We start from the raw sequence: 21380 nt of genomic DNA on the forward strand, positions 1-21380 counted from the left end.
TTGTTTTATCAAGGCCTGGTCGGACTCGCGGTTTGACTATAGCAGAAACTATGCGTGCGTATCATTGTTTGATCCGACTCCTCAACGTCAAACGCGGCGATTATTCCTTCTGGTTGGGTTGGCTAGTGGAAGACAAAGAGGCGTGAGGAATGCAAGGTACAGAGTCTCTCAGTCTCCCCTCAATCGTACATGCAGCATAGCATGCATAAGCGAGTTGCGTTGGAGGAATAGTCTTCATGCACGGATACCTGTTCATCCCACTTTCTGCATGCTGGACAAACCCATCACATTTCACTAGTACAATCACAGAACCATAGTCCACGAGAGATTCGGGGGAAAATAAGGTACAGACTGTACTTCATACAAAGTACTCCGTAACCTGACAAGTCAGAAAATAGTTACAGTGTAGTAGTAGTCTACTCCGTAGAAGACCAGGAATTCCTGGCAAGAAAGCTGGACCGGTCGATCCACTCCGTCGTGGCTGAGTGGCAGAGTGCGCTAAATGGACTCGAAATCTTGGAGAAGCTCATTGGCATCGCGAGGGGGAAATTCGCCCTGACGATCCAATAACAGTGCAGTGTCAGGGGCAAGAACGGCTAAAATCGAGAAAACATGCATAGTCAGCCACTCAAAAATCCTCTTGGTGCAGAAGGATCACCGTAAGACTGCCAACTCATTCAGAGTGGAGTGCCTGTCACTTGGAGTTTATCGCATGCTTATTCCGGGAAAGAAGACATTTGTAACTCTGTCAAGGCATTCTGAGGTGACTGATGGTTTATCACCAGGCTTAGATTAGAGCAAATCAGATATATATCTCACAAAGCAAGATACGGACCAGGGTCCAGAACAGATGTTGGCTGTCCAAAAAAGTGGTTGAGGGCAATAATGGCGTCGAGACCGTGTCTGGGGTTGGTGAGACGATGGCGGTGCATTGGTGCCTTTGGATTCAGGCACGAATCCGCGTGGCCTACCTTTGTCCTCGCCTCAACAATAGCAGGCAGACTAGATATTCTTGAAGGTCTGATTATCATCAACATCGCCATAATTTCATGTTTATTATTCATTAGCCTTTCTTCTCCTGATGCTGTTAGCCTCCTGTCGTCGTCAATATTGTGCTCCAGGGCTATATTTGTCTCGTATCCCGCCCCCTATTTACCTGCTCTCCCGAGCTTTAGCTTCTAGGAGACTGTGAGAATGGCCCCGGTTAGCGGCCTCCTGGCTCGTCTTAAGACGCTGTACTCGAAAGAACAAGGTACTCCTCTGTTTTCTTAGGAACATCTACCCTGTTGCACATTTACTGATCATTTGGCCCAGATGAGCCGGCTATTTCGGCCCAGGCAGCTGCTGGCATTTCGGTATGTCCTCCTGGTCTGAGCGTTCCTCAACGCTTTGAACAAAAATAGCGTCATCCTCGCCCATCCGTAAAGGAGAACACGAGGAAAGGGATGACTCGCGAACGGAGTGTTCCGAATTTCTCGATGCTCTCCTGAGACAGCATTAATCGTACCATGGGGCAGCTGCTGATCTGTTTGGCTAGATCTGTTTGACCCTGATTTACGTGCTCCCGTTCTATGTCTCACCGGCTACGCGGCCTTCCGCTACTCTGAGTCGCGATGCTCCATCTGTGATCAGAGCCAGAATTCGAGCTGTAACGCTGTCTTGTCTCATTTGTAGCTTCGCTGTACTATGGCTCATTGTTGGCGAAGATGACTCGTCCATCCTCCATGCCCTCAAGCTCATGGGTTGGTGGCCGATCAGCTTCACGGATGTCTTCCGTGGCCTATTTTTGACTGCCATACTATTTACTGGGCCTCTCTTCGAGCGCGGAGCTGCCGAGGGCGAATGGAGAGAATGGTTCAGGAGAACCCGTATATCTGAAACTTTAGGTGGCTGGATTGGATGGAGAAATTACGTCGCCGTGAGTTGTTTGTGGCCCAGATTATATGGCTCATCTGCTAAGGGTGATATACAGGGTCCTATCACAGAGGAGGTTATGTTCAGATCAGCAATCATACCGCTCCATCTCCTAGCCAAAGTCAGCCCAGGACGTATCGTTTGGGTCGCCCCCTTGTACTTCGGGGTGGCTCATGTGCATCATTTCTATGAGTTCCGATTGACGCATCCAGATGCTTCAATTATTGCAGCAGTGCTTCGCTCTATTTTTCAGTTCGGATACACGACGGTTTTCGGCTGGTACGCCACTTTCGTTTACCTTCGGACTGGATCTCTCTTCGCAGTCATCCTAATCCATGCCTTCTGCAACTGGTGTGGACTTCCTCGACTATGGGGAAGGGTCGAGGCTGCGGTTTCAATTAGGCCGACTTTCAATAGGGGGAATGAAGCCTCTGACAGGAGCCTTGAATACTCATATGGCCAGCTCGGTCTTAGGTGGACTGTCACGTATTATTTGCTCCTCGTCGCGGGAGCCATTGGGTTTTCTTACACCTTGTGGCCGTTGACGGAGTCCTTGCACGCTCTGGCAGATTTTGCTGCAAGTTCGTGATCACAGAAAACAACATTTTCTTTTGGGGGTTTTCTACTGGCTTCCGGGTCTCAGTGCCCTGGATAGCTAAACGGACCCTCGTGTCCCGAAAGGCCATCTTTAGAGAGGCGCTGCTATATGTAAAGGCACAGCAGACCGTATATATAACTATCCATACGAAGTAACTATGTTACTATATGATGCCGTTAAATTTGTAGTGTTAATATTCTTACGCTCATTCGTCGAGTACTTTCTCCGCATTTTCACTCAAGGCTTATCGGGTCTTATCTCCGAGTCGGCTTCGGCGTCTTCGGGGAACCGCTTTTCCTACATCATTTCTGACCAAAAGGCTGCATGGGGTTTATCTCCAGCAAATGCAGATACGCGGGATAGTATTTGGGACTCGATAGCTCGCCTATACTTCAGTCTGACAATGGGGCTACTATTTACAGGCTGGCGATCATCTGTCACCCGGCAGATTGGGACCTGCTCGCAAGCAACAACCACATTCCGAGGTCTATCAAGTTCCAATTGTCTTTCAAGAGAGAGGCGAATTCCGTTGGACATCCCGCCGCCATTTCCTGTGACAAAGAGCTGCCCTGGGCCGAAATGCTCATGTCCCTCGACTCCATCCATGCCGGAAGGACTGCCGCTCGACCATGACCATCCGCTGAACGGGACAATGGCGGCCTACGCTCAGCAAATAGTTATCTGTACCGGACAAAGAGATTGGACAAGTCGGATTGAGGATGACGGAGTGGACCAGAATTGGGGAAAGCTCGTCAGAGGCCTGAAAAAGTTAATGGGGCGTGGAGGTCCATATGCAGATGTAAGTCGACGCCCAGTCTCTTCTGCGCACTGCATAGATTGACCAACTGACGTTGTTTCCATAGCCCTTCAATAATGTTATGGTCACGAACTCCTCCTTACCTCCTACCTCCGCCGGTCCTCCTTCTCCCAGTGCTGCCTCGGCCTTCCTATTCCCCAGCTTTAAATACATACCTTCGATACCGGTTGATGCGACAGACTCGTCGAGAGCTAATGTTGACCTCTCGACTTTTGTACGGGCATTTCTTCTTCCCACACAGCTAAGTCCGATGACGGAGACCTTACCTGAGCCGCGCCATAGCGAATTGCTTCGAAAGCCGGAGTTGGCTTCTGAATTTCCTGACGCCGTGGACATGCAGCATTCCCCAGTTATTTTGATTTGTGGTCATGGAGGGCGTGATATGCGATGTGGGGTTATGGCGCCAGTTTTGGAGGAGCAATTCCGAAGAGTCTTGGAGTCAAAGGGTATCTCTACGCCTGTTGGCACTGGTACTGACAACTTTGATAGCCCGAATCGTGCTCATATTGGACTAATCAGTCATATTGGCGGACACAAATACGCGGGTAACGTCATCGTGTATATCCCGAAAGGCATGAAGTACGGCGACTCGTCTATATCCCATCCGCTGGCCGGTAAGGGGATTTGGTATGGACGCATTGAGCCCAAGCATGTTGAGGGCGTTGTGGAGGAAACCATACTGGGAGGTAGAGTGCTATCAGACCATTTCAGAGGCGGCATAGACCATGACGGAGGCATTTTGCGGCTATAGACTACAATGCTAAACGTGTACGGAAGTTGCGATATATGGATTGGCTAGAAAAGCGTCACTTATATATAAATTCACACAATGTATATATGGTTTCTACGTCTCAAATTGACCCATAACGTCAGCACCCTTAGATCGACGTAATTTATTGCAAGTATATAAATCCCAATCCACTTATCCAGTGTACTGCTCAACCAGATTCTTGATCCAACCTGTCTTCATCATTCAACTTCGATTCAAGATCGGGCATGTCATCAATTTGTCGAGACCCCTTCCAAGGTTAGTTACGCGCTAAACCAAGAAAGGATTAGACTTCTGTGACTTCAACCTTAAAACATCATACTTGCGGACTCGCGATCAACCGGCTAACAATATTGTTTATTGAAACCTCATACTTTTTTTGTCCTAGCAATGGCTTGAACTCCTGGGCATATAACAGCATGAACGCTTGAAAATCATGCAGCATCTTTTCCGTTCTCGATTGAGCCCTATCCGGGCTGCGCTTGCGCTCCGGCCATGCAAGACATACACATTACCTCCGCGATCGGCTCCGGGCCTTCTCTCCTACGCTACCACAACCACAACTGCGACGTCCATATCTAAGAAACTCGATCTACCGGCTCTAGATAAAAAGTGGCAGGCGATATGGCAGAGCGATTTATCGATCCGCGCCCCCGCCGGCGCCGCTGAGAATACCGCTGCGGGAGCGGTTGGTGAAAAGCCCAAGTCGTATATCCTTTCCATGTTTCCCTATCCGTCTGGGACGCTACATATGGGGCACCTGCGGGTGTATACAATATCCGATGTGCTAGCGAGGTTCTATCGAATGCGCGGGCACGACGTCCTACACCCAATGGGCTGGGATGGCTTTGGGTTGCCGGCGGAAAATGCGGCGATTCAGCATGGCGTTTCTCCTGCAGGCTGGACGACGGAGAATATTGCTAGGATGAAAGAGCAGTTACGAAGTATCTCGACGACATTCAATTGGGAGCGGGTATGTCTTTCTTGTTGCGCGCGCATGGAGTACCGACCAGGTACGGCTATCTATGGGAACACTATTTGCTAACCAGGGTCGATTTCTGTCGGCACATTGTAGGAATTTGCGACTTGCGCGCCGGAGTTTTACGAGCATACACAACGGATATTTCTCAAGCTATATGAGAAAGGGCTTGCGTACCAGGCGGAAGCGATGGTCAACTACGACCCGGTTGATAAGACGGTACTGGCGAACGAACAGGTCGATGCGAACGGTTGCTCTTGGCGATCTGGCGCCAAGGTCGAGAAAAAGAAGCTTAGACAATGGTTTTTCCGCATTACTGCCTTCAAGGAACAACTATTGAAAGATCTCGACTCTCTCTCCGGCGACTGGCCCGAGCGAGTGCTGATCCAGCAGCGAAATTGGCTAGGAAAATCTTATGGCGCGAAGATCAGATTCCCTCTTGTCGTTGAAGGCGGCGACAGCAAGAACCTTGATTTGCATGTTTTCACGACTCGTCCGGACACGCTTTATGGAGCAAAATACCTGGCGCTCGCGTTGGATCACCCTCTTGTCCGGGAAGCCGCCAAAGAGGATGCGGCCTTGCGGAATTTCTTAGACGAAGCGGCGATGCTTCCAACAGACTCTAAAGTTGGGTATAAGCTGCCTAATTTCAGTGTCACGAATCCTCTGCGTGTAATCGATAAAGACACTCCTCATCTTGCTCGTCCGCTGCCTGTGTATGTGGCGCCGTACGTCCTCAGCGATTATGGAGAGGGCGCGGTAATGGGAGTTCCGGGTCATGACTCGAGGGACTTTTTGTTTTTCAAAGAAAACGCACGGCCTGACTCCATTCCTATCATTCTCTGTGCCGAAAAGGAGTCTGCAACCAGTACCGATGCAGATGCAAGTGATATCTCCATCAAGGAGGCACGGCCTTTCACACACGAAGGATTCTTGACCACAAAATGCGGAAAATACCAGGGCCTCCATTCTCGCGAAGCGGGCAGAATGATTACAAACGATCTCAAAGTTACTGACCATGCTGACTTCGTCGAGCAGTGGAGGCTGAGGGATTGGTTGATTAGCCGCCAGCGGTACTGGGGAAGCCCAATTCCCATTATCCATTGCGAGGACTGCGGTCCCCAGCCTGTTCCTGTGAGCGATCTTCCGGTGAAGCTGCCGGAGTTAAAGGGCGACTGGTTGAGAGAAAAGCGAGGAAGCCCTTTGGAATCCGACCAGGAGTGGATGGCCACCAAGTGCCCAAGCTGCGGAGGCAAGGCGAGGCGCGACACAGATACCATGGACACATTCGTTGACTCCTCTTGGTACTACCTCCGTTTCCTAGACTCAGCGAACAAACAACAGCCTTTTTCTCCCTCGGTGGCTCGGCCAGTCGATGTGTATGTTGGGGGTGTTGAACACGCAATCCTGCATCTACTCTACTCTCGCTTCATTTACAAATTCCTTGCCCAATCGGATCTATTCCCGGAAATTGCTCGAACTGCAGAGCTAGCTGCACCACCGGAGCCCTTCAAGACCCTTTTAACCCAGGGCATGGTTCACGGCAGGACGTTCACGGAACCGTCTACGGGTCGGTTTCTGCTTCCCGACGAGCTCGATATGTCCAATCCGGACAAGCCTGTTATCAAAAAGTCAGGCGAAACACCGGATGTCTCGTGGGAGAAGATGTCGAAAAGCAAGCACAATGGTGTAGACCCGACGACGTGTGTCTCGAAGTACGGTGCTGATGCCACACGCGCCCATGTACTTTTCTCGGCGCCCGTCAGCGAGGTTCTCGAGTGGGATGAGACAAAGATCGTTGGTATCGAGCGCTGGTTCGGCCGGCTTTGGAAGCTTGTTGTGGACGCAGAGCAGACGCTAGCCTCGTCGTCGTACAAGGTGAAGCAGGCTGATTTAGTAGCAGCAAGTATGAACGCTGCAAGCCTGGAACCATTGCAGAGTTTGAGCGATAGTGATGCTGAGGCTATACTGACCACCCATCGAACCGTCAGCTCCGTTACAAACTGCCTTGAGAAGAATCCCTATGGACTCAACACAGTCATCTCTGACTTGACAAAACTGACCAACTCGCTTCTATCATCCACTCCCACTTCCCCGCATGTCCTTTATCTCACCGTCTCCTCCCTATTGCGCCTTTTAGCCCCTGTGGCTCCAGCATTGTCGTCAGAATCCTGGGAAATTCTTCATTCATCTGTTCTTGCAGAGCAGCCGGACCTCGATCGCAAGGCTTTGACAGTCTTTGACTGCCCTTGGCCATCGCCTCCTCTGACGGCCGAACAAGCCGATATTTTGGCGGCGCGCGGGGGTCAGGTAGTAGCGGTTCAGATAAATGGCAAGCTGCGATTCACCGTAACCATCCCAAGAATGCTCTCACCGACAACCTCGGAGTCTGGCTCGACGGAGCAGGACTATATTGTTAGTCGCATTCTGGAAACCGAAGAAGGACGTCTCTGGTTGCGGGAACGGAACGACTGGGAGAAACGGAGACGGGTGATTGTAGTGAAGGGCGGAAAGCTGGTCAACATCGTCTTCTAACCGGGTCTGCTCACTTCGTAAACCTGTGTATATTAGAATAGAGCTGCGATATTACTGTATAGAGTACGGAGTACCTTGGGAAAAATCAAACGGACATCTTTTCTCCGGTAGTCGCACGATTTCTCGGAACTTCACCCTGAAGCAAATTGGGGTAATTCTCGAACGTCTGGCGCCACGCGCATCGCCATCGGATGATTTGGCTGGATATGAATATAGAATTGGAGTGTGCGGAGTGGTGGGGACCTCCGAGCTCGAAATGGAGACTTCTCCTCATCACCGCAGCTTGAAGATGGTGAGGCGAGGAGATCAGCTCGGTCATTTCACGGGCGTGACTCGGTCGAGGGTCGATTTCCCAGAGGGCTGATTCTTGATTCTATCTCTATCTTCTGTCTCCTACTCTCCTTGCTTGAAATTGGGCGCCGCTGTGGATGCCGCCCGCGCATTTTATCTCCTTCCTTGGTTGTAGCTGGTGCCCCTCAGCGGGCTCCGAAACGTCATCCCGCAAGAACGGCCAACATTTGACTATTGCATCACGATGGGGACAACGAGAATCAAGTATTCACATCAATTGTCTCTGGCTTTTGAATGATATTACTAGTAGTAGTGTTTTGCGATTAGACCAGTATTTTTCTAAGAAGTGTTAGCCTTATCGACGCTTGTACTCTGATAGCAATGCAGGCTGAATGCACTATTAGTGTGCTAAACTCATCAAATGCCAATCCATAGGCTGCTAAGGCTACTCATATCTCCTTTTTCACCTAGATAGACCTGGTGCAGGCGCTCATGGAATATTGCCTCTTCTGGTGGGTTAGGAGTCGAGACTGGGAGTCCAATGAGGGGGAGGAGTCGAAGAATGTTCCCCTCACCCCGCACTAGATAGATGGTCGAGGATTCCCCGCACCTATGGCAAGCCATCCTGGCAGCGCCAATGCGGCCATGGTCGGACAGTTTCTGTATGCAAACCACTCAGGGGCACCAGCCAGGACGAATGCTGCACGAGGGGAGGCAAATAATGGCAAAAATGTCCGCGAATGCCGGATGAAGCTTTGATGAAACGCTGAGGCGGCTACTGGAAGCTCCCCCCTCACGTAACATGCGGAGACCCATCCAGCCGCCGTTCCACGGGCATCTGGTCCGACCACCTCGACCTGAGCCTAAGCTGCAACCTGCCTCTCCGCTCACGGACACCCGGATGCGCATCCGGTGGATTCAGTCACGATGGAGGGGGGAAGGGGAGAGTAGTAGCTGCGAAACCGCCGCCCAAGTGTCTATATAATCAGGCTATATTCCCCGTCTGAAACTATCTCTCATCTCATCATCTCATCATCCTTCTGTAACCGGACTTGTAAGGCCTCCCTCTCCTGTCTTTTCTTGTCCATGATGCATCTTTCTCCACTCCATCTCGTCACTCCCGCTCTTCCGTACTTGTCCGGAATAGAGTTGCTATCATCTATGATATAAAGCAGTTGGCTGACCTCGTCCTACAGTATCCGTCTATCTTCTTTCTTCTCAACCAACTTCTCAAAGCAATTTGCTTCTCACACATTCAAAATGGTACTTATCCGTTCTTTCGCCCGTCAGACACGACGGCCGCTCTCCACCCTCCTGCCCTCCAGCTCGTTGAGCAGGCCCATGCTCGGCCGCCTCGGGCCTGGTCATAATCCTGGTGCACGCATGCTAACAGCTTCTTCCCGCCTACAGGGCAAGGTTCTTATGGTCCTCTACGATGTGAGTTATCTCTTAAATCTCGACCATCTGGCAGTGGACTAACGAACCATTAGGGTGGCTCTCACGCCAAAGACCAGCCTGGTCTCCTCGGTACTACTGAGAACGAGCTCGGCATCCGGAAGTGGCTCGAGGACCAGGGCCACACCCTGGTGACCACCTCCGACAAGGAAGGCGAGAACTCCAAGTTCGACCAGGAGCTTGTTGACGCTGAAGTCATCATCACCACCCCGTTAGTGATGGCCCGGAACTACATTGGGTATTGCTTCAGCAGCTGACCTTATCACAGTTTCCACCCTGGATACCTCACAGCCGAGCGTCTGGCCAAGGCCAAGAACCTCAAGCTCGCCGTCACTGCCGGTATTGGTTCCGACCACGTCGACCTGAACGCTGCCAACAAGACCAACGGTGGTATCACCGTCGCTGAGGTCACTGGTTCCAACGTCGTCTCCGTCGCTGAGCACGTTGTCATGACCATCCTCCTCCTCGTCCGCAACTTCGTGCCCGCCCACGACCAAGTCCGCAACGGTGACTGGAACGTTGCCGCTGTCGCTAAGAACGAGTTCGACCTTGAGAACAAGGTTGTCGGAACCGTCGGGGTCGGCCGTATCGGTGAGCGTGTGCTCCGCCGTCTCAAGCCCTTCGACTGCAAGGAGCTGCTGTACTACGACTACCAGCCCCTGAGCGCTGAGGTTGAGAAGGAGATTGGCGCTCGCCGCGTCGAGTCTCTTGAGGACTTGGTTGCTCAGTGTGATGTTGTCACCATCAACTGCCCTCTGCACGAGAAGACCCGCGGTCTCTTCAACAAGGAGCTTATTTCCAAGATGAAGCCCGGTAAGCCTCTTTGCTAGTACACATTCGAACCGTGATAAAGCTAACATTCCACCAAGGCTCATGGCTCGTCAACACTGCCCGTGGCGCTATCGTCGTCAAGGAGGATGTCGCCGAGGCTCTCAAGTCTGGCCACCTCCGCGGCTATGGTGGTGACGTCTGGTTCCCTCAGCCTGCTCCCAGGGACCACCCGCTCCGCTACGCCGAGCACCCCTGGGGTGGTGGTAACGCCATGGTCCCTCACATGTCTGGTACCTCCATTGACGCCCAGATCCGCTACGCCAACGGCACCAAGGCCATTCTGGACAGCTACTTCTCCGGCCGCTTCGACTACAACCCTCATGACCTGATCGTCCACGGCGGTGACTACGCCACCAAGGCCTACGGTCAGCGTGAGAAGAAATAGATGGGTCACATTGATGAGATGATGAAAATACTTTACGGCGCATTTTCCTGGTCTACAACCCCACTGCGGGGGGTCCATTTCTCTATTACTAAGTTATGATACCTGAATTAAAACAAATTTACTTCAAACTTTTATGGGATGCTTCGTTCGCATAGCCCTAGATAGTGAGCATGCATATACTTCACTATTTCTTTAACGCTTGATATATGCGGTATAGCGACGCCTAGTCATTAATCCCTCACCTACAGAAATACAACTTCTATCGGAAAAAGAGATAACAGTGCTATGATGCTCATTGGCGAACGCCGAGGCCGACCCAATTCTACGTATATACACGCAAGTCCCAGCATTCCGGACATCATCGAAAGAAGGGGCTGTAGATAGACATAAGACTGACACATCATCGAAGTGCGCCCCGCCCCCTCCAATCACCCCGATGCCCTTCTTCATCACTATCATCCATAAACCCCTCTTCAAGATCTCGGCTTAGCCTCCCCTCATCTTCCGCAATGGTACTCCGCCGCCTCTCTAACGCCTCGCGATGCGCGGCATCCATATTCATCCCAACCATGATCTCGCCCTCCTCGTCAAGAATGCTGATGTTATCATTCGCATCAGAGATATGCGCTTGCTGTCGCCAGGACGAGGGTAGGAAACGGCGCATGATCGCATCGGCTATGCGTTCCCAGAGTGAGGACGTGTGCGCGGTGATTGTCTCTAGAGGGAGATATTGCGAGTATCGTTGGTGGTAGCGCCGGAAGAAGGGGACGATCAGAAAGGAGATGAGCACGTAAAGGGTTAGGGATATGATGGCGGGAATGAAAATCGTCTAGACAGTGAGGTTGGGATAAGATTAGCATTGTTCTATTAGCACTGTACTTGGGGGGCTCGAAACTTCGGTAGAAGATATATATTTAGGGGAATGCCGTACCTTTGCGAGACTGGATGCGCCCATTGTGATCCCTGGTAGATTTGTAGATTTTCACAATCTGATTTCAATGACGACTACAGGGCATCTGAGCTGCCAGACACTCTTTGTCTTCGAGGCCGCCACAGGCTTAACCTTCGTAATGGATCTCGTTCGGCCTCCAAATCTGAATGCTGACGCCTGTAGTTTGACACCTGAATCATGAGGCGTAGATATCATGTGATATGCGGCCGGTTCTAGAGTTTCCCCTAATACCCAGGAAATCCGAGCGCTAGGTATCTGACCTCAACCCGAATTGCGGATTTTAGCCCAGGAGAGAGTACGAGGCGTCTAGTCAGGCTGCCTAGGGCTAAATATCCCCAATTAACGACATTGAATTCGGTCCGAATGTTCGGCGAAGGAGGAAGGTGACAACACTATCTCTTGTCCCTCCCCTCGTCCTAACCGCGGAGCCGCGAGACTAGTGCAAATCAGTCAGGAGTCAAAGCATCAACCGCAAACGACACTATTATTACCGCCCACTGGAACTTTGATGTCACGTTCCTTGCGCGGTCTCCTGGATTGTCAGGTATTATTGACCGGATAAAGGAAAAAGGCTTACTTACCCGGCTCTTTGTTCAGTGCGACGACGCTCATGAATTTCTCCAGCCGGGACGCACGTCAAAATGCCAACTACTGATAAGTCAAGACAAACATCGGCGGGCAAATCATTTTTCGGGAGAAAACTACACAAAGAGAAGCCAGCGGAAGATCGGTACGATTCCCACGGGAGCTGGGAGAGCCTTGCACCTCCATCAAGTGCTGCCGGTTCCCGCTCATCCAGATACTCAAAGCGGTCCTCCGTCCAGTCCGTGGATTTTGGCGACATAGATCCATCCTATCTCTCGACATCAGCGGGCCCCATTACTTCCATACCTTTCGAGAGCCTTTCCACAGATACCAAGACCCCCATCTCCGTCGACTACCTTTCCAAAGCCGAAACATCGCCTCGAAAAGAGCCGTCCCCCGGGCATTTAGCGAAAGGCGTAGGCGACTTCCACCAATACCCAGCGTGGGATCCGACCAACATGCGCAACAATCAACAATATTCACATCCCACAGGGCCTCGGCCACCGCCACACGGTGTTGCGATGAGCTCAAGCACCACGGGGGATAAGGGAGCCCGGTATCAGCAGTGGGGGAGGCCTGGAAGTTCTGCGGGTAATGCAGGGTTCAGCCACCACTCTTCGTCGACGGTGGATTCTTCGTCTAACTCACGCATGTCTATTGATCAAGCGAGCGTCCATTCCTCGCTTTCTTCGAATACCCGGGGCTCAGGTTATTTTTCAACGGACGGTTCTTCGCGCACGGTCGTGCCTTCGCCATCTACCGATCGAAGTAATTACTATGGTGCAGCAAATTCAGGCCGCGGATTGAGCGCTCAAGGCGCGATCCCGCCTGCCCAACCTCGGCCGCAAAACACGGAACAGTATCTCACCAGACCAAGGGACGATCGGATCGTGGACCGGCTATTCCTTGAGCTGATGCAGAAACGCGGTTGGCAAAACCTTCCTGAGCAGGCTAGGCGGCAGATGATGGCATATCCAGCATCTAAGAAGTGGACGTTGGTACACCAAGACCGACTGACGGAACTACAAGGGGAACAAAAGCGAAAACAGAAAGCTCGAGAAACACATGGTTATGATGGTCCGTCTGGAATTCTCGAACGAGCGGATGAAGAAGGCAGTCCCGAGTGGTATGTGAAGAAAGTGATGGATGACACTATCACCTCAAAACAATTAGCCAGTTTGAGTGTCAGTCTACGAACGCAACCGATCAGCTGGGTAAAAGCCTTTGTCGAAGCGCAAGGTCAAATCGCCTTGACCAATGTACTCGTAAAAATCAACCGCAAGAAAGTCACAGGCCCGGTTCCTGCACCTCCCTCTGGGGACAAAGATTTGGACCGCGAATACGATATCGTCAAGTGTCTGAAGGCGTTGATGAACAACAAATATGGTGCAGACGATGCTCTTGGTCATCAGCAGATCATTGTGGCCCTCATCAGCTCGTTACTTTCTCCCCGGCTGAACACTAGAAAGCTCGTCAGCGAAGTACTCACATTCCTCTGCCACTGGGCTGAAGGGCAAGGTCATGAACGAGTTCTGCAGGCTATGGACCATGTCAAAAACCACCAGGGCGAAACCGGCCGCTTTGATGCGTGGATGCGCATCGTTGAGGTTACAGTTGATGGGCGTGGCAAGATGGGCAGTTTGGTTGGTGCGAGCGAGGAATATCGCAGTGGCGGAATCGGCATGGAGAACCTTCTTATGGAGTACGCGGTCTCGACCATGATACTCATCAACATGTTGGTTGATGCACCGGAGAATGATCTGCAGCTACGATGCCATATTCGTGCGCAGTTCATATCCTGCGGCATCAAACGCCTCTTGTCGAAAATGGAGGGCTTTCAGTACGAAGTCATTGATAAGCAGATTGAGCATTTCCGGGAGAATGAGGCCATCGACTACGAAGATCTTCTCCAACGGGAGAGTAGCAGCACGAAGGATAGTATCGAGGGAGAAGTAAAGGACATGAACGACCCTCTTCAAATCACGGACGCCATCGCAACCCGTATTAATGGAACTCGAGCTCACGACTACTTTCTTTCAGCCCTGCAGCATCTGCTTCTCATCCGGGAAAATTCTGGAGAGGATGGTCTCAGGATGTACCAGCTCGTGGATGCTATGCTTAGCTATGTGGCTATGGATAGAAGATTGCCGGATCTCGACTTGCGGCAAGGGTTGACATTCACTGTGCAGAGTTTGTTGGATCGACTCCATACGGACGCAGAGGCTAGACAGGCGTACGATGAATCCCTAGAAGCTCGTCAAATAGCGGAGGCCGCAATTGCCGAGCGAGATGAGATGAAAGCACAGGTTGAGCTGGGAGCGGATGGCCTGGTCAAGAAGCTGCAGAAGCAGATTGAGGAGCAGACTGGTATCATCGAGCTACAGGGCAGGCAAAATGAAATGGTCAAGGCTGAGCTTGCCGATGTTCAGAGGCTTCGTGCCCAGGAGTTGCAGCGGAATGAGTTGGAGACTCGAGAGCTTTACCTCATGCTTCGAGACGCCCAAGATATTGCGGCATCAAATGCTAAGAAGTCCAACATGGAAGAGGCTGAGACTGATCCTGCTCAGATGAGAGGAATTCTAGACAGGGAAAGGCTGTTGGGACGGCTGGAGAAGCAGCTTGAAAGAACCAAGACACAGTTCAAGTTGGAAGGTAAGGTCTGGGGTCAGCACGGCCCTTCGGACCGACTGCGTGAGCTTCGTGAGCAAATGGATGGCGATGCAGAATTTAGTGAAGACTTTGAGGAACAAGCTCGCCTGAATCTCAGCCTCAATCCCGTGGGTTCTGTATACCGGAAGAGAACGTACATTCACAGCATGGAAGATACGCCAACTGAGGAGCAAGGCCAGGCCGATGATAAGGTCGTTTATGCAACGGCCCGACTTGTGGATCTTCACCGGCCACGCATGGATCCAGATCAAGCAACAGGCCTTCTTGGTGAAATCGCCGCGAAGGTTCCGAAGATCGATGCCGACGATGCAAAGGATGATACTCAGCCAGCTGAACCTGGCCAGCCAGTAGAAGCTGCAGCCGCCAAGTCCGACAAACAATCTGCAGACGATGCTAAACCCGCAGGCGAAGCAGCGGCTGCAGTGCCCCCACCTCCTCCTCCACCTCCTCCCCCTCCAGTCTCTGGAGCAGCACCACCTCCTCCGCCTCCGCCTCCGCCGCCCCCCGGTGCAGGGGCAGCACCACCCCCTCCGCCCCCTCCACCACCTCCACCAGGTGGTCTTGGTGGCCCCCCTCCCCCACCCCCACCTCCTCCAGGATTTGGCGGTCCTCCTCCGCCTCCACCACCACCAGGGGGCTTTGGCGGTCCTCCACCGCCGCCGCCGCCTCCCGGTGGTGCATTTGGTGTACCCCCTCCACCCCCTCCACCAGGCACTGTCATTGGTGGCTGGAGAGCAAACTACTTGGCCTCTCAAGGTGCTCCATCTCATGCTATACCTGTCATGTCCTCCATTAGACCTAAGAAGAAGCTCAAGGCTCTTCACTGGGATAAGGTCGACACGCCGCAAGTTACGGTTTGGGCTACTCACGGCACAACCCCTCAAGAAAAAGAGGAGAAGTACGTTGAGCTGGCTAAGAGGGGAGTGTTGGATGAAGTTGAACGGCTATTCATGGCTAAGGAGACTAGGATCTTTGGTGGTAGCGGCGCATCCAAACAACGCAAAGACAAGAAGCAAATCATCTCTAATGACTTGTCGAAGAACTTCCAGATCGCGCTGTCCAAGTTCTCCCAGTTTCCTGCTGATGACGTTGTCCGAAGGATTATCCATTGTGACACCGAGATCCTGGATAATATGGTTGTCATGGAATTCTTACAGCGTGATGAAATGTGCACGATACCGGAAAACGTATCAAAACTCATGGCACCGTACAGCAAAGATTGGACTGGACCTGATGCCGCCAGCTCTCAACGGGAACAGGACCCCGGTGAACTTACTCGCGAGGATCAGATTTACCTTTACACTGCCTTTGAATTGAATCACTACTGGAAAGCAAGAATGCGTGCACTTGCCTTGACTCGGTCTTACGAACCAGACTATGAGCATATTTCTCTGAAGCTTAGAGAGGTTGTGCGAGTCAGCGAATCGTTGAGAGATTCTGTCTCTCTAATGAATGTGCTTGGTTTGATCCTGGATATCGGTAACTTCATGAACGACGCCAACAAGCAGGCTCAAGGTTTTAAGCTGAGTTCTTTGGCTCGTCTGGGAATGGTCAAGGACGACAAGAACGAGACCACGTTTGCTGATCTCGTTGAACGTATCGTTCGGAACCAATACCCAGAATGGGAAGACTTTACCGAGCAGATCAGCGGTGTTATTGGCCTCCAGAAACTCAATGTTGACCAGTTGCGCACGGATGCGAAGAAGTACATCGACAACATCAAGAATGTGCAGGCAAGCTTGGATGCAGGCAATCTCAGCGACCCGAAGAAATTTCATCCTCAAGATCGTGTCAGCCAAATTACTCAGCGCAGTATGAAAGAGGCTAGGCGGAAAGCAGAGCAGATGCAGCTGTATCTGGAAGAAATGGTCAAGTCCTACGATGATATCATGGTTTTCTATGGTGAAGACAATACCGACGACGGTGCTCGTCGAGACTTCTTTGCAAAGTTAGCCACATTCTTACAAGAGTGGAAGGTATGATCCTAAGCTGACTTTGTTGATTTTCCATTGCTAACCGTCATTACAGAAATCCAAAGAGAAGAACATCTCTTTGGAGGAAGTCAGACGACGCACCGAAGCGTCTTTGGCTCGCAAGCGTATAAATGCCGGTCTCGCGAATGGCGCTGGACCGGGAGCAGATGCTCCAGTCTCCCCAGCATCAAGTGGGGCCATGGATTCGCTATTAGAGAAGCTACGTGCTGCTGCTCCTCAAGCCAAGGATCAGCGTGACCGTCGTCGCCGCGCGAGATTAAAGGAGCGGCACCAAGTTCGCGTTGCTTCTGGGCAAAAGATCCCAGATCTTGAAGGCGCCGAGGCCCCGGGTACTGGTGCTGACGGAGATAACAGCGGCATCGCTGACCCTAATGCTTCCGACTCCGGTCTTTTAAGCCCCCCTATCCAAGGATCTGAAGCGGACATTGGCTCACCAACCGTCTCGGAAAGCGAAGACGTCGCGGACCGCGCAGCGAGCATGCTACAAGGATTAAGAGACAATCCCGACCCAGAACGCACGCGGAGACGTAGAGAAAGTGCGGAAGAGGAGCGGAGAAAGCGCCGGTTGAGAAGGCGCAACGGAGCCACCAGTGGAAGCAAGGATAGTACTGATACTACGCCTTTATCCCCTGTGACTGAACCGACTTCGACTGTGGGCGAGTCAACGGAGCCAGACAGTCTCGCTCTTTCTAGCCCTCCGAATGGAGAAGACCCGACCTCGAATCCCCCAACTATCGTCCTATCATCGAATGCTTCGGATACGGCAGATGATGACCATCGCCCCTCGTCAAGCTAGCCGCATGCTTTCTGAAACGAACCTGACCGTCCTATTCACCCTTTCCCTAATATAATGTTTGATAGACTACCTGACGTCGTCTCGGAGAACTCGTTACCATGTTATGTATAATACCTTCGACTTGTCAACCCCTGACCCCCCAACTACTCCCGACCCCTCGACATCTTCCGCCATTTTCTTTTTGTTTGTGCTATCCAGCGTGACGGGACCAGGGCTGATGCCATGATCATCTTTTCCTCCTGCCTTTCTCTCCTTACATTACATCTCTTGCATCTTCCTGCGCTAATTGCTTTTTCAGACATCTTCTTCAAGAGTATATCTTTCACCGCATCCCGAACATCTCGTTTCTTTTCTTTTCTCTTCTTCTTTTTCACTTTACATCGCTTCTTCTGAGACGACAGTCGTCCCTGTACATATTCCCTTTCTCCTTCACTTTACTGTTTGATGTCTGGTCCACCGGTCATACTGGTCAATAATCGAGCGTACGAGTTTCTATTCGGCACGCAGGCGTGGCGAAGTGATTGAAACACTGTTGACTTCATATCATCTGATATAACTCGGACTTGTACAGAATCAACGTCTGCATCAGGGTTGGGAGCTCCGTAGTAGAAATTCACGTGATCAGGAATTTGCATCTTGACCTCGGGGACTGAGCATACTGCCGAAGTAATCGACATAACGCCAATATACCCCTAGTCGTGTCAATTTCTTTCGCTTGATATTTTTCTCAATATTTCACATCTCCGCGCATGCGAGCACCTCTTTTCCGGCACTTGCGATGGGTTGCTAGTCCCGTTCGCTCGCCATTAATTCGGGCTTGGGGTAGAGCGCATTCATTGCACCATGTCCTGAGTATTTCTGTACCCTCAACACCGCAACTTAGGTGCTTCTCAGCATCAGTACGCAGTCGAATCTTTCAAGACAGTGACTCCACAATATACGCGCTCTCCACGGCTCCTGGTCGGGCTGCAATTGCTGTCGTTCGAGTTTCGGGGCCCGCCTGCATCGCGGTAAGCCAAACTGCAATCTTCACAAAAGGCATCGGAGTGACGACTAATATTTTTTTTTTTCGTGTCTTCAAAGGTCTACAAAGCACTATGCCCTAGAGCGCCACTTCCGCGCCCCCGTGTCGCAGCCGTGCGCACCCTGTACGATCCGGCCTCCGGTGATCCTTCGAGTCAAGCAGGTGTTCTTGATGCCGGGGCGCTAGTACTGTATTTTCCAGGCCCTAAGACCGTCACCGGTGAGGATGTACTAGAGTTCCACCTCCACGGAGGACCGGCAATTGTGCGCTCGGTTTTGACAGCGATTGCGAGTACAAGCGGCGGAGAACATTCGCTGCGATACGCGGAGCCCGGAGAATTTACTCGGCGAGCTTTTATGAACGACAGACTCGACCTCCCACAAATCGAGGCACTGGGTGATACTCTAGCGGCAGATACAGAACAGCAGCGGCGCCTGGCTGTCCGAGGCGCAAGTGATGCATTGTCGAAAAGATACGAACAATGGCGTCAGCAATTACTATACGCGCGCGGGGAGCTCGAAGCCTTGATTGATTTCTCAGAGGACCAGCATTTTGACGAGTCTTCTGACGAGTTGGTTCTGTCTGTGGCGTCACAGGTGCGGGCTCTCGGTCGTCAGATTGAGCTGCACATTCAGAATGCGTCAAAGGGGGAGCTTATGCGCAGCGGGATCAAGGTTGCCCTGCTGGGAGCTCCAAATGCGGGAAAGAGCTCGCTTTTAAACCGGATTGTTGGTCGCGAGGCGGCTATTGTCAGTACAGAAGAAGGCACTACCCGGGATATTGTGGATGTTGGAATCGACTTAGGTGGTTGGTACTGCAAGCTGGGGGACATGGCGGGAATACGCTCAGAGCCTAATGGATCCTTATCGGGGAGTGCCACCCCGGTAATTGGTGCTGTTGAGAAGGAGGGTATTCGGCGGGCCCGTGCGCGGGCTTTAGAGTCCGATGTGGTCGTGGTGGTGATCTCGGTTGAGGATGGATCTGAGGGATGTGCACCCTATCGACTTGCTGTGGAGCCAGATGTTGTTGATGCAGCTAACGAATGTGTGCGTGCTGGCAAGCATATAATCGTGGCCATCAATAAATGTGACCGGCTGCCGCCACCGAGCCAGAACGAGACCGCTCAAGTGCCGCCTCAGCTAGCCAAGCAAGTGAACCAGCTTTTCCCTGAAGTACCAAAGAAGCGCCTCTTTGGCATCTCGTGCCTCGAATCCTCGAATGGACCTGAACAACCTGAGACAAACACCTGGCCGACCTTCCTGCAAGGCTTGATATCTACATTCGAGGAAATGGCCACTCCGGCCGGAGTTGATGGCGACACGAACGGACAGTACGATCGGTCGTACTGGGAGGACTCGCTGGGAGTAAGTCATCGCCAGAGCTCTAACCTGCAGGTATGTCTACAAAGCCTGAACGATTTCCTGGCGCAAGCCACTCCTACCTCTCACGGAAGCCCTGCTGGTTCTTCTCTGGAATTTCCGGAGGCAGAATCAGATGAACTGGAGGTGGACATTGTGGTGGCTGCAGAGCATCTGCGCTATGCCGCTGATGCTCTTGCCTCGATTACGGGCAGGGGTGAAAGTGGCGATGTTGAGGATGTGTTGGGTGTGGTTTTTGAGAAGTTCTGCGTCGGCAAGTAGGTTACCCGTTGAATTGTGGGAGCACATACTAGCCTGTAGAGTCCTCATCCATCGGCTGTGATGTACTCACTCTCAAAGCGCTATTTACCTCTGGCGACATCGCCCACTGGGCAGAATGTGCTCTCTGCAAAGTTTTGAAGAAGCACATCAGTCACTATCACTAGCTCACTCGAATGAGAGGGCCGACACGGACAAAAGCCGCAGGCGCTGCTCAGTGAGGCACCTCTTTGTAAAGCGCCAACTGTGCTGATGCCAGGACGCTCCGAGCCGTCGGGTGCCAGCCGTTATACACTTCAAGCAGGTATAGGCATAGGACGTGTTTGCTCCTTTCGTGACTTCCTCCGATGGTGGGCGCAAAGACTACAACATACACTCTAGACCTCCTCGCATGGCCGTCTCGGTGAGTAGTTCGTCACGATGGATACGAATCCGGATCGATGACCTTCATTATCCCAATGCAGTCTGCAGTAGTAGAGGCTAGGCTTAGTTGCCCTCATTTAATGCAATTTATGATCCTCGCCAGGCTTCCAAATAATGATCCAACAACAGCCATAACTGTGGCGAGCAGCTGGTAATGAGCAAGAATCCAAATTTAGAGTGCAAGAGTGTGTCACTGTATGCGCTATTAGGGCTTCCACCTTATGTCTGTCTCAGCGGCATCCACGCCTTGCCTAGCGCCTCCCTCTTCCTGCATTCCTAACACCCCTACACCCCTCCACCGATCAATCAAGTATCACCCCTGATACAATTTCTAAGTAACCGATTACTAGAAAGCCTCTACTACTCGCATCAACAAGGTCAAAATGTCCACCCCATTTCCGACCCCCCACATAGTACCCCCGAAGCCTATCCACCCACACACGCACACCGCAATCCTTCTGCACGGCCGGGGAAGCTGCGGTCCCGAATTCGCAGAAGAGTTGTTCTCCTCGCATACTTCGCAGGGCTTCGATCTAGCTACGGCCTTTGTAAGATGGCGCTGGGTGTTTCCTACGCCTCGGATGCGCTGGAGCAGCATGTTTCCGGAGGAGATGTGTGCTTGGTTTGACGCTGGGCCGCCGAGTGCGGATGTTAATGGTTTGGACTGTGATACTTGCGAGAAGCATCAGGAGGAGGAGGAGAAGGAGGAGGAGAAGGAGGAGGAG

General features: G+C 51.9%; 7 protein-coding genes across 7 annotated transcripts; 6 read left to right on the forward strand and 1 right to left on the reverse strand.

Annotated features, from left to right (window-relative positions):
• Positions 1-1194: 1194 nt before the first annotated feature.
• Positions 1195-4080, forward strand: BDW74DRAFT_171385 (uncharacterized protein; the record flags this gene model as incomplete). Its single annotated transcript, XM_073727297.1, has 6 exons — positions 1195-1252; positions 1315-1355; positions 1538-1918; positions 1973-2495; positions 3028-3311; positions 3376-4080. The coding sequence occupies 6 exons, from the start codon at positions 1195-1197 to the stop codon at positions 4078-4080; spliced, it is 1992 nt and encodes a 663-aa protein (XP_073578441.1).
• Positions 4081-4482: 402 nt separating this feature from the next.
• On the forward strand, positions 4483-7759 carry BDW74DRAFT_163189 (leucine--tRNA ligase NAM2). The gene is made up of 2 exons (XM_073726071.1): positions 4483-5071; positions 5174-7759. The coding sequence occupies exons 1-2, from the start codon at positions 4535-4537 to the stop codon at positions 7610-7612; spliced, it is 2976 nt and encodes a 991-aa protein (XP_073578442.1). The 5' UTR covers positions 4483-4534; the 3' UTR covers positions 7613-7759.
• A 1012-nt stretch (positions 7760-8771) lies between these two features.
• fdh (formate dehydrogenase (NAD+) FDH1) lies at positions 8772-10704 on the forward strand. Its single transcript, XM_073726072.1, has 6 exons — positions 8772-8957; positions 9100-9166; positions 9314-9340; positions 9394-9569; positions 9627-10171; positions 10228-10704. Exons 2-6 carry the CDS (start codon positions 9164-9166, stop codon positions 10572-10574), a joined length of 1098 nt encoding a protein of 365 aa, XP_073578443.1. The 5' UTR covers positions 8772-8957; positions 9100-9163; the 3' UTR covers positions 10575-10704.
• A 76-nt stretch (positions 10705-10780) lies between these two features.
• Positions 10781-11640, reverse strand: BDW74DRAFT_108732 (uncharacterized protein). Its single transcript, XM_073721721.1, has 2 exons — positions 11506-11640; positions 10781-11403 (listed from the first exon to the last, which is right to left on the reverse strand). The coding sequence occupies exons 1-2, from the start codon at positions 11527-11529 to the stop codon at positions 10975-10977; spliced, it is 453 nt and encodes a 150-aa protein (XP_073578444.1). The 5' UTR covers positions 11530-11640; the 3' UTR covers positions 10781-10974.
• Positions 11641-12167: 527 nt separating this feature from the next.
• BDW74DRAFT_183527 (formin sepA) lies at positions 12168-17571 on the forward strand (the record flags this gene model as incomplete). Its single annotated transcript, XM_073730532.1, has 2 exons — positions 12168-16757; positions 16810-17571. The coding sequence occupies 2 exons, from the start codon at positions 12168-12170 to the stop codon at positions 17569-17571; spliced, it is 5352 nt and encodes a 1783-aa protein (XP_073578445.1).
• A 634-nt stretch (positions 17572-18205) lies between these two features.
• Positions 18206-18814, forward strand: BDW74DRAFT_108748 (uncharacterized protein). The gene has a single exon (XM_073721722.1). The coding sequence runs from the start codon at positions 18321-18323 to the stop codon at positions 18675-18677; it is 357 nt and encodes a 118-aa protein (XP_073578447.1). The 5' UTR covers positions 18206-18320; the 3' UTR covers positions 18678-18814.
• Positions 18206-20805, forward strand: BDW74DRAFT_163198 (uncharacterized protein). The gene has a single exon (XM_073726073.1). It carries the CDS (start codon positions 18952-18954, stop codon positions 20233-20235), a length of 1284 nt encoding a protein of 427 aa, XP_073578446.1. The 5' UTR covers positions 18206-18951; the 3' UTR covers positions 20236-20805.
• Positions 20806-21380: the final 575 nt, after the last annotated feature.

The sequence above is a fragment of the Aspergillus multicolor genome, assembly GCF_047715735.1.
Source record: "Aspergillus multicolor strain CBS 133.54 unplaced genomic scaffold BDW74scaffold_46, whole genome shotgun sequence".
In the NCBI taxonomy this organism is placed as follows: Eukaryota; Fungi; Ascomycota; class Eurotiomycetes; order Eurotiales; family Aspergillaceae; genus Aspergillus; species Aspergillus multicolor.

Bases quoted from the DNA above. Each gene is read 5' to 3' on its own strand.
- BDW74DRAFT_163189 (XM_073726071.1), top strand. From the start codon at position 4,535: ATGCAGCATCTTTTCCGTTCTCGATTGAGCCCTATCCGGGCTGCGCTT. The intron at 5,072-5,173 runs GTATGTCTTTCT...GGCACATTGTAG, and splicing joins CGACATTCAATTGGGAGCGG to GAATTTGCGACTTGCGCGCC.
- fdh (XM_073726072.1), top strand. The intron at 9,570-9,626 runs GTTAGTGATGGC...ACCTTATCACAG, and splicing joins GAAGTCATCATCACCACCCC to TTTCCACCCTGGATACCTCA. The intron at 10,172-10,227 runs GTAAGCCTCTTT...CATTCCACCAAG, and splicing joins TATTTCCAAGATGAAGCCCG to GCTCATGGCTCGTCAACACT.
- BDW74DRAFT_108732 (XM_073721721.1), bottom strand. From the start codon at position 11,529: ATGGGCGCATCCAGTCTCGCAAAG. The intron at 11,404-11,505 runs GTACGGCATTCC...CTCACTGTCTAG, and splicing joins GCGCATCCAGTCTCGCAAAG to ACGATTTTCATTCCCGCCAT.
- BDW74DRAFT_108748 (XM_073721722.1), top strand. From the start codon at position 18,321: ATGCGAGCACCTCTTTTCCGGCACTTGCGATGGGTTGCTAGTCCCGTT.
- BDW74DRAFT_163198 (XM_073726073.1), top strand. From the start codon at position 18,952: ATGAACGACAGACTCGACCTCCCACAAATCGAGGCACTGGGTGATACT.